General features: G+C 27.2%; 1 protein-coding gene across 1 annotated transcript in view; it reads right to left on the bottom strand.

The window, feature by feature from the left end:
* Positions 1–19,042, bottom strand: part of LOC134827529 (failed axon connections) — a 28,396-nt gene extending 9,354 nt beyond the window's left edge. Inside the window, exon 1 of the mRNA XM_063840211.1 lies at positions 18,243–19,042. Coding sequence (XP_063696281.1) covers positions 18,243–18,563 — 321 coding nt within the window. The 5' untranslated portion in view covers positions 18,564–19,042. The remainder of the gene's footprint in view (positions 1–18,242) is intronic.
* Between the last annotated feature and the right edge of the window lie 428 nt (positions 19,043–19,470).

Here is a 19,470-nt window from a genome sequence, read left to right as displayed (position 1 = left end):
ATTAAAATGTTTAAAACTTTGTTAAAAAATCATTTAAAAAATTGAAAATTTTTATTTTTCGAAACTTCTTAATTTTCATTTCTCGCAAAAATTTTTCTTGAGAAAAATGAAATTTTTACAGTAAAAGCAAAAGCAACATGAAATGATAAAATATATAAAACGAGAAAGCAAAACAAATGGGATTTTCATGATATTTATTTTGCATTCTTGCACATTTTTGCACACACACACACAAACTCATCTCTTTTTCGCACACATAAATATTGCCTGATGTTGTTTTGTTTGAAGTCTCTTTTTTTTCGTGTGCAAAATATGATGCACTTGAGCATGGAACGGCACAAAAAACGGCTGGTAACAAGGCGTAATGTTGTTTTAACTTATAAATTTGAATACAATCTATGTGGTGAGTTGCTTTATTGTGTTGTGAATTTTTGTTGTTTTGTGGCAACGGCTGCTGCTGTTTCGTTTCATGCATTTTCAGAATTGTTTTTCCCGTTTATGCGATAATAATTTAAGATTTTTTTTCGAGTGTTTTCCCAAAACTGTCGGAATTTTCTTAATTTAAATATTTCATCATAACCGCCTTTTTCTTAAAATATAGTTTTGTAAATATAAACAATCATAAATATTAAAAAATTATAATTAAATTTTGACGTATTGTTAATAAATTTTACTTCTAAGGTACCTCCCAAAAAAAGAAAACTTGTACCTAACAAATTTTTATCACATTTCTTGTACAAAAATATTTTTTTCGAGTGACACATTTATCTATTTAGGAAAATTTATGCACTTCAAAGCAAAAAATAAAGGTCTCTTTTTTTTAATAAAGTAAATTAATTTATTGCTTCGCTAAATTTAGATATCATTTGTGTGATGAGAACTGATGTCGTGTTGTCATAAAATTAAAGAAAAAAAATTCTCGAAGAGAAAAAAATGTAAAAATTAATTTATAATATGTATAAGATGCTTGTTAGTAACGTACAAGAAAAAAATTATTTATTATGAATAGGAGGAAGTTCTCCCGCTTTATGGCTTGTTTTTTCGGTTAACACGACACGCTAGAAATTTTTATTATCTTATGTCGTCGTCATAACATTATAATTCAATAAAAAAAATCGCTATCGCACGTTATGACGATTATAATATTTTTATGATTAATGCATACTACATATAAATTAGTTTCGGGAAAATTTGCCAATTTTGACAATAAAATGTCGCTTTTTATTGTTTTTCCATTAAAATGACAATCAAGACATGGCTATAAAAGACCGGAGGGAGTTCCCTTGATACTTTGCTCTCTTTTATGAATTCTGCGTTAGATAACATCTTTTTGCATGATTTCGTATCGTTTTAATGCGAAATTCAATGAAAACTCAGACAATGAGTTCATTCATTAATTTTATCAGCAATCATCATCTCCTCCTCTTGTATTTATTCTTATGAGAATTTTACCTTGACCTAAATTATTATTATTTTTATGATTCTGGATGGAGAAGAATAATAATGTGAAAATTTATGTAGTGTTAAATTATGATTTTAACTTTTTTTTTTTATAAAAAAAATTATAATTAAAAAAATTTAATATAAAAAATTCAAGCACGTGGTAATATCATTGTTAATTCTTTTTTTTTTTCTTGATTATCATCAACATATGTTGAAAAAACCCTAATTTAATTCTATTTTTATCACCAACGTCAGCATCATCATGAGTTTCGTTGACATTCTTTGAATTTATAAAATTCTTGACGACGACACGTTTTAAATCCGTACAAAGCCGCAAGGATTACCTCGTTTGCTGTGTGTAAAATCGACAATTACATTCAATTTAAATACATTTTCCGAGTCAAGTGGTCTGTTTTCCATCCACAGTGGTCTAGTAAATTCTTTGATTTACGTGAATCATTCATTTTTTTAATTTTAGATATGATAAAGTAATCGATAAGGAATTTTCCCGCTTTAAATCTTGGCATTACACGTGTAATATATTTTTGTATATTTACGCATCGTTCGCATCTGTTGTTTATTTATTTTTAGCTATTCACATGTGATTCGAGTGGCAATATCAAAAAACGAATGAGATATAATTTTTTTTTGCTTAAATTTTTTTCATATTTTTTTTAGTTATTTATTTACAAATGATTCTAACATTGATATTGAACATATATACAAAAAAAAATATGTTTATAAAATTATTACAAGGTTAATTTTTTTTTTCATTTTGGAAAATGGAAGATAAAATAAAATGATGATGATGATGTAAAAAGCATAATTTTTGAAGAATGACACAATGACGAGAATATAAACTTAAAAAATTTAATTATAACTCTTCTTCGACGGTTTTTCAAGGAAAAGCAGTAAGTGTATAATTGCTGCCTTGAACATCAATTAATTAATTAATTTGAAGAAAAATGTGGAATTTTTTGTTTGAGAAACATAATTATATTTATTTTTGCATGTGGAATTTTAATGTCTTAGGAAACGTCCATAAAAATAACTGTTGAAATATCGTTTGTTTGATTTTTTTTTTCGATAATATTTCACAATAAATTCGTCAAATGACGATAAGTATAAAAGTGTTCATTAAAATATTTTACTATTTTTTAAAGAAGGGAAATCGTAAAATAATAAAAATAATTGTGCATTAAAACTGAAAACTATAAAGATTCTTATCAATAACAGTAGTCGTTGTATATTTTTTGTATATGTTGTATAACAATATAAATGTTAATGCTTTTTCACAACAACAACGAAAACTCGGCACGACCGACAAAGTTTATTTGTTTTATCGTAACATTTAAATTTTAAAAGCCAAACGAGGTAGAGAAAGAGCAAATGCAATAAAAAAGTGCACTTTTTTGTACTTTTACAAATATTTTAAACAATTGCTCTTGTGCACGAATATACAACAAACAAACGAAAAAAAAATCTATATAGTATAACATTAAAATAATAAAAGTAAAGTAAGTTTAAAATAGAGAGCGAAACCATATCAGAATCCTTCATGCGTAACTCGGTAATGACTTGACGTCATGTGAGTGAGCAAAGTTAAAAAGTTTTACAGCACTTAACTTGAAATAAGAATATTGTTTGTTTGTTTGTTTCATTTTTGCTTATTTTGTGTATATATGTTAATATTTATATAGTTTTTATATTTTCCCGCTCTTTCTAATAAAATGAAATTTAATATTATTGCCGAAAAATATTTAGAAAATTAAATTTCTTGCAAAACTTTTTAATGTTATAGATTTTTCCAGATTTCTACTTATCATCATCTTCTAAGATTTAGACAGTCACTTGAGTGCTTACCTGGAAAGATACAAGAAAAAAAACGAAATTAGGTTAAAAATGTGAACTTATTATTAAAAGTTTGTGGGAAAAGTGAAAAAGTTTTAATAGATTGTTAAATTTTAAATTAAGTTTTGAGATAATGACGTCGATATTTTAAAATTAATGTAAGACAAAGTTCTTCTTGTAATTATATTTATTACGATATTTACCGAAAACATTTAATATTCTCTCTTTTTTCGATGAAATTCTTGCTAATCTGTTTTCTTGCAAACAACAAACAAGAGAAAAATCTTCACGTCTCCCTTTTTTCTGTGTGGCAGCCAAAAAATTAAACGTGACGTTGTTATGTAAGGATTCTCCTTGTTCTTATTTAATTCAAGTTAAGTAAAGTAATGCCCTAGAGGGGATGTACGCTTTGGCAACTTTTTTTTATGATACTTTTTGTCTCATCCTTTTATTACGTTGCTCGAGCTTGAAAAACTGTGTACAAAGCGAAATTTTATAGACATTTGTTTTTATACCCAAACAATATAAACTTTCGTCTTTTGGCGCAACATCAACTTGTGTGTGAGAATAGTGTCTTCTGTGTCATTCAAAGTTTTTTTTTTATTATTATTCGTATTTATCTTTTCCAACATGATATACCATGCTTTTCCATTAATATTCATTTAACGGAAATGTTTGGGGTTAAATTGTTTTCTCTCGCATTCACTTTGGTTTGGCTTGACAACACAAAAAAAAAATGTCCTGGGAGCAGTAAATGTGGTTTCTCCTTTCTTTCATGTCGTTAAATGGCGCGATATGCCGAATAAATTACTTTTAGGTGGCAGTTGTTTCAGTGTTTCACATTACAAAAAAATAAAATAAAATAAAAAAAATGAAACAACAGAAAAATTAACTGTGAAAATTAATTAATTACTGTTTTAAAAAAAAATTTACATATGATATCATGATACATGACATTTGAAAAAAGATAGTAGTAATAAAGTACACACCATCTGGAGTCATGTTCGAGTTGTTTTAGTGGCTAAGTGGAGTGATATACAATTCAAAAATTATTCATTTTATGAGAGAAAAAATAAGTGACGACGACGTGTGTCGCATGTTATCTTTCCATTCATGCACAAGGTGAAAAAAAATATTCTTTGAATGATGTGAAACGCGTGATTCAAATAAAAATTAAGCACTTGCATAAATAATTTCTGGTTCTGACTTGACATTGATGCATCGAGAAACCACACAAGATTTATCGAGTGTTTATTGTTCAAGAAAAAAAAAATACTTTGCCTCATGATTAGCTTTATTTGTACAACATAAGCTCAAAAATATATCAAATTACACAAAATAATAACAATGATAACTTTTCTTTAAATATTTATTATTATTTAAACCGTTTGTTATAGAAAATAAACAAAACTCGTGTATTTCATGCTTAGTTAGTTTAATTTTCTTATGAGCATCATTTTAAGCTTGTTAAATGTATTTTATACTAAAATAATAATAATGGTGCTTTTTGTTTAACAACAAGTTATGACGATTAAAAGAAAAGTTATCAAAGGAGCAATAAAGAAAATAATCAATCTTACTTTGTCTTGCCTTGAATAAATATACGAAAGCCCGTAAAAGACAAGAGGAATGTAAAATAAAATTTATTCAAGCAAAATTTATGTTTTTATATTCAAATGTGAAAGAAAACACAAAATAAAGCAATTATAAGAATCAGTCTTCCGAGAATCTGATATCAAAGTCTTATATATTATATATATATTTTATTATTACTGTATGTTACAGTATGTGAAAAAGAGATATGTTTTGACATTTTTTTGACATCACACAGTAAACTTGCGTGTAATTATATGTTACATTTTTTATATATAAAATATTTTAAACATATATAATTAATTTTTCTTTGTGTGTCAAATGAAATATTTAATATATATTTTGTGTCTAAAGAATTAAATTTCGTAAATTTTGGTTATTATTGTTATAATTTAGAAATATTCCTGCTGGGAGGTGGTGAAGTGAGTGTGAAATTAGATTTTATTGTATTTTGTTAAAATAATTTGATTTATAATTATTTTTTTTGTATTTGATTTATATATGAATGAACATGAACACTGCTGGAAGTAATTTTAAAAGTAAAGTCTGGACATTTTTAAAAAAATTCTTGGTATTTAAACTTATGAATAATTAATAAAATCATCATCATAAGTAATACAATATTTATTATTTATAAATAAACAAAAAAAAAATTGTCTAGAAGTCTTTAAGACTTCTCAGAATTACGTCTTTATTTATTACGAAACACAAAATAAATTCCAAAATGTCAATGTGTGGTAAGTTGTAAGTAATTTCAAGGACAACTTCTACATAATACGCAAATGCATCAAATTCCAGAATGTTTGTGGTATATCTTGTTCGACGCATTTCTGCAATAATAACAATATAATAATAATTATTATCATACATGTGTCATGCATATCAAGTACATGCAAGTACAAAAAATGTCGAATACTCATAAATCTTTATCATTAAAAAAATTTCTGTCTGTAAAACTATTCAAATTGAAAAAAAAAAATTAACTTGTCTCGTTTGGAATTTGTCGTTATATTATCATTAACATAACAATTAGTTACGATGAATACAGTTTTAATTGATATTTTTGCTCTTGTTTAGATATCAGGAGGAATGTAACGAGAATTACTTGCATGAATTCAAATTTAATTAAGAAAAACTACAAATTATTTACAATGTTTTGCATGCTGACTTGCAAATTACCCTTCAGCATCATTAAATTGAACTTGTTCGATTTCTTATTTTTTTTTTATTTATTTATTTAATCGCCCGATAGAAAACAGCGTTAGTCTGGCGTTCGTCTTTATACATTGTAAAGCGTGTTTCGTGATCAATTTAAATATTGAACAACATTTTGTATTTTTTTTTTGTTAATAGAAATGTAAATAAAATGATGAATATTAGTTATATTGATTGAGTGTTTTTAGAAATTATACGATAATGATCTATCATAACTCAATTATCTCTTGTATATATCGCTTATTAGCTTGTTTTTGGTAGTGTTTAGTTTAAACAGATACGAGCTTAGTCAGCGTTTTTTGTTTTTTTTTATTATTTTTTATTATTATATGATTTTATGATAATAAAAAATAATAATCCTATCAAATCTGACATATATATGATGAAGATATATATAAACTTCAAGAGTGCACATTATTTATTATTATTCTAACTGTTGATCCACGATTGATTGTGCACTCAAGACGGGCATGTGTGCGCGATGAATTACTAATTTTTAATTTTATTTTATCATGATAACTATTTTGAGATGAGTAATCATAATAATAATCATGCATATTGTAGGAATTTTTTAATAATATGATGACTGTATCCGCATGCGGCAACTTTATCATGATTCTAGTCTACAAACTTACAATGTTGTCGCGTAACACTTATTTTTTTTTTTTTGTAATTAAACAAAGTTATATAAGATGAAAAAAACATCGTGCTCTACAATTTCTCTTTGTTCTCCACTTTTTTTTACTACTTTAACAACGAGGAGAATCAATAAAGATACAGTTACAGTAATTAATTTAGTTCTTATTTTTAGTGAATGTTCCCTTTTTCTTTTCTTTTTTATGATTCTCTTCCTTTGCAACTGCTCTCGGGGCACTGCACCATGTAATAAATTAACTTTTATCGCGCTCCTACTTGCAAGTAAACAAATCAAGTTCAAAACTTATCTCATAAAAAGCAAGTAAGTAGTTAGCTCTTGATATCTTTTAATGTTATTTTTGTCTTCCATTTTTTCCTTTCCTTTAAACGATCCGATAATCTCCACGAAATATACGCTTTAATAGGGCAATTACAGAATATATCAAAGAAAACAAAAAAAAAACGTTTACTGCTTCAGCATGTAACCGCAGAATGCATTCTTTATCTAAAATGTTTAGGGAAGTCATTCGAAAGTAACTGTCTACAGCATTATTGTACGTGATATCAGCAGTGAATGTAATTAACTCTGAATCTCTTGTAACGACGCGAGAAGAGTAATGAAGAAAAAACGTTTCTTATCGTCTTCTTGTAATTTCTTCTTTCATCAAACTCGTCGTCGTCGCTACTCGTCGTCTGTATCAGATACCACGATAAATTTTTATAGTTCAAGTAATCGCATAACAAGTGTGAAGTATAAAGTAGGTAGTGGGTTTTTGTTCAATCTTCAATGGATTTTTGTGTAAAGTGTCAGTAATCTTTGTTGTACACATTTTGATAATCCTACGTAAAACATAGAAGAGTTTTATATTATTATAACTTGAACAAGGCAAGATACAAGAAAAAAAATCGATATAAGCGAAAAAAAATATATTTTAGGCACGTATGTGTTGTTTTTTTGCTTCACTGCACCCAATAACAATATTTTATAGACTTAATTTTTTTTATTTTTGCAATTGGAACAAGAACAAGTAGAACGATGATCTCCTTTTGTTATTAGATTTTGGTATTTTTTTCATTTTTAGGCCGCTCCAAAAATTTTTTTGAACCTTGAACTAAATACTTCATTTAAAAAGTCGAAAATATGTGGGACAAAATTAAAAAAAGTTAAAATTAAAAATTTCTAAATTTTTTAAAATATTTTCAATTTTCAAAATTTTTTGTATTGAAAATTAAGCTTTTTTCTCTAAAATATTGTAAAAAAAAATTATTTTTCAAAATTTTTCAAAAATATTTTCAAAATTTTTTAAAAATATTTTCAAATTTTTTGAAAATTGAGTCTTTTCTCTAAAATATTGACAAAAAAATATATTTTTCAAAAATTTTTGACAATTATTTTTATGATTTTTTTTTAAAAACAAGTTTGTTTAATTAAATTTTTAAATTGTATCTAATTGTTAAAATTTTATCATTTTCGTAAAAAAAAGTTTTTGGAACAAAAAGTTCAAAATAAATTTGGAGCGGCCTTATACAAAATAATAAAATTCTAGAGACTTACCACCCACTCGAAAGATAAAATTTATAAATCACGCATTTTTATGATTGATTTGATAACTCACCTGAAAAGATAAGAAAAAAAATATTAATACATAATTCAATGGAAAAACTTATAAATCTTATTTTTTATGATGATAAATAAACAAGAAAAGATACGCAAATTTTTTTTTTATATTAAAATTCCCAGATAGAGCCATTTATTATGATTACTTTATTTTTTTTTTTTTTTTTTTTATATTTTTTTTTTGTTTGGGTCTCGAAACCTATTTATAGAATCAAATTTCTTTGTACGTCACAAAAATAGCAAAAAATAAACATTAGCCGGTTTTTCTTATCTCATGCGGTTGTTGAAACATGACAGCTACTAGCCATGATAACGTTGTTAGTAGACAATTTGTCTCCGTTTTGTCTACTTTAATATATAAATGTGTGTCTGACATTTTTTTTTGCTGCTTCATTCAACAATAGAAATAAAAATAACAAAATATAACTCATCAAATACTTGACGGATCATTTGAAGGTTAAGTGGATCATCTCATTTTATTTTTTTTTTTATTTTCGTTTGCAATAATGCGCCATTATATAGAAAAAAATGTTATACGATACTCCTTGATAACCTTTATTGTTATTATTAATATTTTTATTGTACATAAATAAATCGCAGGTATTTGTCTACAACCGCTCAATATATAGGAAATCGTGTTTAAATATTTATTTTTTTTTTTTGAATAACCAAACAAATTGCTTTGATAATATTATTTATAAATAAAATAAAATATAGTTTAATTACTCACGAAGCAATTTGTTGGGACATAAATTAAATTAAATGAAAAATTGATCAAAGGGAGGGAAATGAGTCTCCAAAATACAGCACGAAGCGCAAAGGGACATGACAATGCAAGTCAAGTAAAAATGTTTAGAAAAAATAACAATTATGTTGCGTGACAACGCAACGACACAAAAAAAGTTACATTACAACAAGTTACATTAATATTGACAATTGTGAGAATTTTCGAAAAAAAAAGAAAGCGGAATGAACTTCAACATAATTATTTCGTAGTCACAATCATCGTAAAAAAATGTAAAAATTTTTAAATAACGTACAATAATTATCTTGACACGCTCAAGTATTTAAAAATTGAGTTTCTTATCACCATTGTAATTTTTTTTCTTTACAAATGCAGCAGTAGCAGTCCATTATCACAGCAAAAAAGTCGTAAAAAAAATACGCCAAAGGAATTTATAATAATTCATAGTCGTCGTACGACAGGCAAAAAAAATGATTCAATAAATTTCAATTTAATAATGTGGTGAATAATGGCGACAATGCCAATAATAATATTTAATTGCTCATAATTTTCGATTTCAATCATTGTTTGCAGTTAGCAAGTCGTCATCCACTTGACGACGATGGAAATGCAATAAAAATGCAAATTAGAGAAAAATTCATTGTGGTTTTTTTTTATGGTTTGAGGTGATGATGATAAGAAAGTTGATAAAATTTGTTGCGTAGAAAAAAAATTCAAAGAGGCGAGAATTAATTTTTTTTTAGCAAAACAAAAATATTCAATCATCATATAAATTACCTACGAACCATTTATGGCAAAGTCAATTGATTTACACTCCATTTGCTTCCAACAATCGCACGTAGCGAACAAACAGTGATCAAGAACGGATGAACTAAAATTCTCATTGAATTGAAATTTATATGACAAAGTTACACCGGAACAGACAAAAAAACGGCCACTTAACAGAAATTTCAACAAAACTTTGTCTGACTGACATTTTTCTTCGTTTTTTTTTTTTGATAATAAAATATTGATAAGTAGTTCAAGACGAGCATCCTACCCTAAATTAAAATATTTCCTGGAAGGTCATTAATTTCTTTTTTTGTCGTGTTTATATTAACATGTCAATTGAACGTCACTCGAAATAGGACGACGACGACACGTGTCTAGGACAGTTTTCATATTTAAATAAAAAAAAATTAAAGCTATTTTTTTTTTGCAATTCGACACAAAATTTAGGTTTGTTGTCAATCATTGCAGCGAAAAATGCAGCAAAAATGTTACGTGCGTGTGTGGTTTCATTTTTTTGTTGCCCAATTGTTTACATGAAATCGTTTCATAAAACAAAATTTTCACGTTAAACACGAATATCAATCATAATTTAACACTCCATTGTACAATAATTGTAAGAAATGTACGCAATGAGTTTTTTCTTCTCTCTTCTGGAAGTGTATTATTCACATGACGACGAAAAAAAAATGAACGGAAGAATCTGGAACAACGTTCGGACATGCCATTCAAAAAAAAATTTAACTGGCGCAGAAAAAAAAAAAGATCATCATCATCAGCACGAATACAAATGATTTGTTTATATCAAATGGACGTGAGATTATGTTAAATGTGTGGCCAAGATTTTTTTTCTTACTTTTCTCTCGCTTCATCATCATCATCATTATTATTGTTATTATTAAATATTGCAAGATTCTTATGCTTCATTAAATTGGGTTACAAATATCAAAGTTTTTTTTTGCACGCAAATCTTTTTAATGTGATAAGGGTTTTTTTGTGGGGGGAATTTGAGGGTAGGTAGGATAAACAAGGACTTGAAAAGACATTTTACAGTCAAGTCTATGTTTTTCCTCTTTTTATCTTATCTTGTGATATGCGATAAATAAACAGGGAAAAAAAAATTTATGTATTAAAAAAAAGTTTTTTGTTTTTCAATATTTGACAAAAAGTTTGATGAAAATTATAAATCTCGTGTAAAAAGTTTTTTTTAATATAATGGAAAAATTATTTAATTTTTTTTTTTAATTATTTGAAACCCTCTAATATTTTTTTTAATAACAAAAAATATTCAATTTTTAAAAATAAATTTTAATCCTTTTATAATGACTTAAATTTTTTGTTTGAAAATTGTATTACTTATTAAAATAATTAAAAATTAATAATAAAAATAATTAATTAAAAAATTTCACACATTCCTAAAAATGAGGATCATTATAAAACGATTAAAATTTATTAAAAGTAAATTAATATTTTTTGTTATTTTTTTTTTTTAATATTTAAGTGTTTCAAATAATTTTAAAAAAATTAAATATTTTTTTTATTCGTTAAAATAATTACCTAAATAATTTTTCTATTATTAAAAAAAAATTTGTAAATTTTTAACTTTTAAAAAAAATCTAAAAATTAATGAAAAACGGTGAAAATTAATTAATTTTATAAAAAATATTATTAAAATATTTTAAAAATATTTAAAAGCTCCATAAAAAAATAATTTAATATTTTTCTCATCCCTGTTGATAAAATATGACTTTTTCTCGCATGTTGTCTGTGTTTTTATGCCAAAGGGCAACAAAGACAAGTAAAGCCGATAGCTTTGTGTATCATAAATTGAAAAAACAGACAAGCTAGGCAAAATACCCATAGGTAAAAGATTTCATTACAAGTCTCTAGCATACTTTTTTTCATGGGCATGTCTGTATCCTTGTTATTTTTCCTCTCCTCTTTCACTATCAATAACAAACGCATTTTATTTATTTACCTACTCATATGTTCAACTGGGATACAAATAAATAATTTAGCATGGAAATGATAACCAAAGAAAAAAAGGACTGCTCTCTAGTGTATTGGAAAAAATGGAAGTATTTTCTCATTATTTTTTTCCTACTTTACTACCGCATTTTTATTGCTTGCTCACTGATAAGGTTAATTGATTTCTAAATTACTTAACTTTTAATGAGTCATTTTTCCGAAACTTTTTTTTCGGTTCCAGGAAACGCTAATAATAATGATGATGGACGTTAATAATTTACTTGTAAAAATTGCGCTTGGCCCAGCGAAAAAAGCAGCAGACTACAGATTTAAAACAATGATAAAAATAATGACCCTTGTCATAATTTTCATACTTGAATTTGAATAATTTTGTGATTATTTTTTTTTGTTTTACAGAAAAAGGCATGGCCGAAAATGAAACTTTTATATGGAAAACCACAAAAAAAGTTTTAATTATTTAGGCTCGTACGAACTTTATTATCATCATCATGAATTTCACCTTTTTTTGCTCATTTCATTTTCATGGCGAACATTTTGGGAGCGAAAATTTCAATAATTGATGAATTGAGTGTTTTAGGCCGGAGGACATAATAGCACAAATATAATGAAGACATTATTAGTTGTTGAACATTAATCAACATAGTTCATTTATATTTTACTAAATAGTTTGAGCAAAGTTTGTTGAACCTTTTGTTAGCGTCACACAGCTTTATATATTTATGTCATTTAATCCCTTTTTTATTCCGTGTGCACCAAATGGTGTGCGGTGACAGAATCAAAAAGCGCATATAATTCAATTATATTTTTTTTTTCAAATTAATTCCATTAATATTGTATTATTAAAATTCTAAAATACTACCAAAAGGGATCAAATTACCATCATCAAACTATTTGCCAACGTTGACATGTCGCACTTTATTGGTAGGGTCTGGTAATTAGTTTTATTGGCAGAAAATAGTAATAATTGTCGAAAAAGGTCTCTATTTAATATTTAAAACGAGACAAGAGACTAAAACTATTGAATTTCACCGAAAAAAATTAAATACCAGACAAAAACGAGCCAGACACATATTTTCCAACACTTTATAAAATTCGGGCCTTATCAGTAGAACATAAACTATTTTATTGTTATTACACCAAAATTGAACATCCATCTATTAGCAGTCGTCTAGGCCATTGAAAAATCAATCATTTGTAAATTTCTGGCAAAAAAGGGACCATTGAGCTCAGGTAGACCGAATAATAACGATTTATTGTCGATTTTCTATTTATTTATTACTATTACTCTCTCTTTCCAAGCGATTTGAAAAGAAAGTTAAATCCAGGTATTTGAGAATTTCTTTTGTTTCAAAAATTTTATTGCCATTTATTTATTTTTTGGAAGGGATTTGATGACGAACCGAGCATTAACAATGATTGATGTACCTTGACCACATTTTTGAATAAATTTTCTCTCTCGAGAGACAAATGACCTGATAATCTTTCTCATTTTATCTAAAAAAAAAAAATTTTTTTAAATATAAAATTTCAACAAATTTGTCCCGTGCGGGGAAATTTTTCACGCATTTTTAATGAGAAAAAATTAGAATCAATTTGTCAAGCTTTCAGCATTTATTATTATTATTATTTTTATGAGTGTTAAAGTAAAAGCGAGTCGTTAAACTTTATTTATTTACTGAAGGTGTTATTTTGCGTAAAAATTACTGTATTATTATTAATAATAATGGAGTCGAAGGGGGACGAATGTTTCTAGGCGAGACAGGAGACGAAAGACGCTTTGAAGAAGTAAAGTAGGTGTGTATATTGAATATAAAGCACCTCATTAACTAAAAAACTTTTTTTTTTGTTGGTTTACTTAAATAATAATGTCATTTTAATATTTTTTATCTCGATTTTTCGAACCCTTCTTGTGGATATTTTTTTGAAAATTTCGCAAGTCATGAAAAAATTTAAAAAAAAATTGTTTACCAGCATAATGTCCTTGCTTACGCATTGTTCAAGCCGTAAAAAAGGGGCACCCATATTTATTTTTCATTTTTTGAAAAATTTCAAACATCAGCAGACGCAAACACAATTTGTTCTTATGCGACATTATCATCATATTTTATCCCCAGGTCTATTTTTCTTCTTCTTAGGTAGCTGTAACGGAATGTCTCTCTCGGAAAAAAAGTTATAAATTCGATTTGATGATTGTCAAACAAATAAAGCCGGTCGAAGAGTCATTTTCTCGAGTGAGTATGGAATTTTTTGTATGCATAAAGGATAAAAGTGTGTTACCTTAAAATTTATACGTTTGCAGGTAAGAAATTATTATTCAAGAATATATATTGCACGTTTTTACTGTCACATGCTTTTTTTTCTTCACACAGGAATACGAAGCGGGAACGTTATAAAGAAAGTATTTTATTTTATTACACTTTATATATCAAATTACGTCTATAGATACGTAATATTGCACATAACATTCAATTTGAGTGCGATATAAAAACTATATGTACTTTTATTCCAGGGAGAGAGTGCGACAACCTTCGGGCGTTTTCAATGCTGTTACCATGTCTAAGACGATAAATGCATTATATTTGCGTGTTTTGTTTCTACATTCGTCGTAGACCGCATGTGCGTACAATTCGGGAACAAAGACGGGAAAAAAAATAGGGATTGCTCCTTGTTTTGTATTCGGCTCGGCAAAAAGGAATAAAATGTATGTACGGACTGGTACGCATGCCTCAGACCGTTAGGAATTGCAGTAAGTTATGAAATATGTATGTTTTCTGTATTATTATTTAAAAAAAGACGAAACGAAACGAGGTACAGAAACATTTTTGCATCTGTCAAACTGCTTTATTGTTTCGATGTCTATTTCTTGATTTTTTTTTTTTTTATTTTTTTGAATTAAGGCCGCTCCAATTTTTTTTCTATTTTTTCGTCTCAACCAAAATCAGAAATCCAATTAGGCAAAATTTCATTAAAAATTACCTTTTTTTTGGGGTTTTTCGTAATATTTCAAAAAAAAAAATTTTGAAATTTTCTAAAAATAGTTTAATTTTTGTATTGAAAATTATTTTTTTTTAAATTATTAAAAATATTTTCAAAAAATTATTTTTAAAATTTTTTTGACAATTATTTTTATGAAATATTTTTATTTAAATTTTCTAAAAAAATAATTTAATATTTTTGTAATTAAAATTAAATTTTAGCATGACTTTTCTTCCCTAAAAATATTTTTTTAATTTTTTTTCAGTTATTTTTATAGTTTTTGTTTAAATTTGTTAATAATTTTAATTAATCAAATCTCAATGTAGATACAAAAAAAAACAAATAAAATATTCAATAATGACCAAAAATTGTTTAAATTTTGTCATTTTGTAAGAAAAAGTATTTCAAAACAATTTTTTTTATTTTGCCCCTATTTAAAAAAAATCACATGGAACAAAAACATCGAAAAAAAAATTTGAAACGGCCTTAAACAGAATATTTTTCCATACAAAAGAAAGTGCTCGTCTTTAAATAACCGCAGAAAAAATGCACTTTACAATCATCCCGTACTTCTTAATTGAAGTTCATGGGAATACATTGTCTGTCTGAAAGTCATATTAAACTTTATTTCCTTGTGCATTTATTTATTTTTTTTTATAAAAAAAATACATTCTCTCTAGCGCAGCTCAACGTTATATTAGTTATGATTAAAACTAATTTAGTTGTGTCCCGGCCGGCTTATTATTTTTTATTGTAGTTGATTGTATTATTGATTGAGACATTCTTTCTTTCTTTCTTCGTCGTCTTCCTTTTATGCGCTTCGTTAATAATAATATTATTCTTATTATATATGAATATATATGTTGTTTATTGATACACTTTTTTTTATAGCAACTGAAAAAAATACAAAGATTAATGCAATGATAAAGGCAATAAAAGTCTCAATTGATACAATTAAATGTTCGCACAAAGAAATTTTTTTTATAACAAGTAAAATCGAGCGAAATATTTTATTAAGTGGACATCATCATTCAAATGTTAAATTATAACCGACGAGTAATGTCCAGGTTCATCGTCTATTCACATAAATAGTACCTTTGATACATCATTCTACATGAGTGTACGTAGAAAGTCAAGTTTAATGACCTCCTTTTCCTTCTTCGATGACCGCGAAGTATTATAATACAACAACAAAAAAATATATGTTTCCACTTGTGTGAACGACGACGCGATGTATGGAACATCATACATATAAAAAAAAAAAATTAAATAGAATTAAATGATTTTCCTTTCCTTTTATGTATTTGATTTAGAAAGCAACGGTTTTTTTTCTTTCATTTGCTAAAAAAAAAATTTTTTTTAATCAAAAGCGTACGAACTCCCGCCCCGTTGAGTCACAGCTGTGACATATGGTTCGTCTCGTAATTACCTAACATACATTTTGATATTATCATCATCATTAGATTTTATCTAACTTTTTATTTTATTTTACTAAAAATATGAAAAAAAATGTGGGGGTGAAAAAAAAATTTTTTTTTTATATGAAAAATAATATTTGAACAGCCCCGAGAATATATGAAACGAAATCATATATAATTAAAACGAATAAAATTTTTAAGTAAGACCTCTTACGTAACCATTTTTTTTTGCGAAATAAAAAAAAATAATAATTTGTTCTGGTTCTTTAATTTTCAGCATTTCTGGCCTATATTGTAGCGTGTGGAATATTAAACAACAAAATATAAAAAGAGGGTTATCTCGCGATGCAAAACGACGTATGCCAACTTTTTTTATTTTTTGCAGAAGGTGAATTGTGTCGTGATTGACCATCGTCTCATTTTCCCTTTAAAAACGTTTGTTTGAAGTGTATCCTTTTTCCCTTTTGTATTATTACTGCATAGTTTTCCATGGTAAGTATACATTACCCCCTTTTTTATGATGCATGGGAGTGCGTAAGTTTTTTTTTTATTTTATTTTAGGAAAACTACTCTATTGAATGTTTGGGTAGATAAATTGATTGTCTGACACACGACCACCACTCGTCGTGCCTAATGTATACAAAATATCTACATAAAATGGAAAAAGGATTATTTATTCAAATTTAAATTCAAAAGCTTTTCTATTGTTGCGATATAATGATTATATACAGCGTTTTGTTGTGCTACTGCTGATGCTAAAGTGTATCAACAATTGTTCGTCACCCATCCGAAGTATCAATTTTTGTCCGTTATACGATTTGTGTGACATATCATTAATCTTTGTCTCACAAGCCCGTCAGCGATTGAAATCACGTCGTTCGTTTTTTTTTTATTTAAATAATAATCTAGAAAATTTTCTTATTTTATTTTTCAGGAATTATTGACGCGTTGTAGTTTTGCATTATCACGATAACACGCCATGAAACAGAAAAAACAAAAGGGCTGAAGACATTAACATTACTCACTATGCAAACTTAACTCTGGCATGGCATGCATGGAAAAAATATATTTAAAAAAAGGGACACAGCCAGTGAAGTAGAACGAAAATCATTGAAACGACAATATTAGTGTTTGATGACAATTTAAATTATGATGACGACTGCACGGTTACCCTCATAATTTTTATGAAGAAAGCAACAACTGCAACAGCTTGTATTGTGTATTTGATGTGCGAGTGGCATGTAATTAGGTTTAGATTTTTTGAATATAATTATTATGTATTTAAAATGTGTCATTAGTAGGATAAATGTTGTTTGACCGTTTTTTTTTCAACATTTTTTTTTCTGAAAAAAAAAAATATTTTAAACAAATATTTTCTTTTACCGCAGTAAAATACCCCAGAATTTAAACAATAATAAAAATACCATTGAAAATGATAATGAACATGAAACATATGCTGCAATGTTGGTTTTGTTCCTTTTATTTAAAAATATTTTTAATAAATGCATTTCTGTGTGTTCTGTATGATGAAACACAAACTCACACATGTTACCGAAACTGTTATTCGGTCTTGATTTTTGCTCGTTCGCTATGATATCTGTCAGAGAGAAACCGCTATGAAACTGAAATTAATTGCCCAAATGCATTGACCATCAACTATGATGATGAAGAAGACGAAGAGGAACAACAACAAAAAATGTAATTGTAATTATTATTACTTTTTTTTCTCTCTCTCCATAGAAAAAAATATCTATTTATTCACTAGTAGAGCTAAATAATAGCGATATGATTTCTCTTCTTTCAAGCATTTTAGTTAAGGTTTTTTTTTCATTGTGTGAGAGGAAAAATTTTCAAGCTAATTTTGCTTTTATTTTAGAAAGTGCGCGATGTGCGTTTCCTTTTCTAATTTATTTATTGTCTTTTTTTTACGAGTTATCTTCTTGATCAGCGAAAAATAAAAAAAAAAACTAAAACTAATTAAGAAACTTACCTCGTATTTCAGTCCAGCAAGACGCAACCATGTCTCGACTTTCAAGCAGTAGGGCGAGAGAGATGGGAGCAAGGGAGTACGCGAGAATTGGTACAAGTAGACGGTGTCTTTCTCAAAGTCCAATTTGTGCACATTGGGCTTGGGCTCAGCGGGCTTCTTGGCCTCAGCTGGCGCCGCTTGTGCCTCCGTATGATTTTCGGACTTGGCTGCCTCCTCGGTGACTTCCTTCTTTTCGGCGGGAGCTTCGGCAACTTCCTTGGCCGGCTCTTCCTTCTTTTCTTCCTCGGTGACGACGGGCTTAGTTTCGGTTTCTGCTGCCATTTTTAATTATTTTTTATTTTATTCCTTTTTGTAAAAATTTATTTTTAATTTTTTTTTCGGGATAAATCCACACACTTTTTTATATTTTGGTAAATGAGTAAAAATTCGTTTTTATTTTTTTAGAATTTTTATTTTAATAATTTTTAAAAATTATTAATTTTTTTTTATTTTATATATTTTTTCTTTTATCAAGCAGAGACTTGTGTCTGATTTTTGGTTTGTAGTATAGAGAACACACGGATAATTTTTTTCAACACTTTAACCGCTGTTTTTTCTTCTTCCTTACACAGGCGTACACTCACGATAAATGTTAAAAAATGACTGAAAGTCAAAGTTAAAACACTATCAATTATGATTATTTAATAGCAAAGAGTATTGGAGTAGTTGATAATTATTAATCTTTTTTTATTATATTAGAATTTCTTATTAAAGAAGACGCGGAACACGAATTAAACACGGCGTCCTTTTACAAACACAAATTCAATATGGCTGACTGTATAGCTTTTTGGAAACTTGCTAGCTTAGACCATCCCCACTCCAATCGTTCTCGCTCACTGCCTCTCTCTCGGCTTTCGTCGTCTTTGTGCAAAGGGGAAATCGTAAACACAAACTGGTTTGTATTCTAGGCACATAGAGGTATCAATCAAATTATATATGTTTGTATGTAGATACGGGGCCCTTTAAATTTTTTTTGCTTGCTTTGGGTAACTTTAAATGTACGATTCTGAGCTGGAATTGCAATAAAACGGATGAAATCTTTCGGAAAATCCAATAATTTGGGATAGATTTTAGAGGATTTTCTGGAAATTTTCAGTCAATAAAATACATTTTCAATTTTTTTGCATGAGCATTAATCATATAATTCATTAGAGTGCATACAATGTGTATGGGTAACTAAGCAACAACG

This window comes from Culicoides brevitarsis, chromosome 1 (genome assembly GCF_036172545.1).
Source record: "Culicoides brevitarsis isolate CSIRO-B50_1 chromosome 1, AGI_CSIRO_Cbre_v1, whole genome shotgun sequence".
In the NCBI taxonomy this organism is placed as follows: domain Eukaryota; kingdom Metazoa; phylum Arthropoda; class Insecta; order Diptera; family Ceratopogonidae; genus Culicoides; species Culicoides brevitarsis.
The sequence above is the reverse complement of the archived record's forward strand: the minus strand, read 5'-3'. Positions and strand labels throughout refer to the sequence as shown.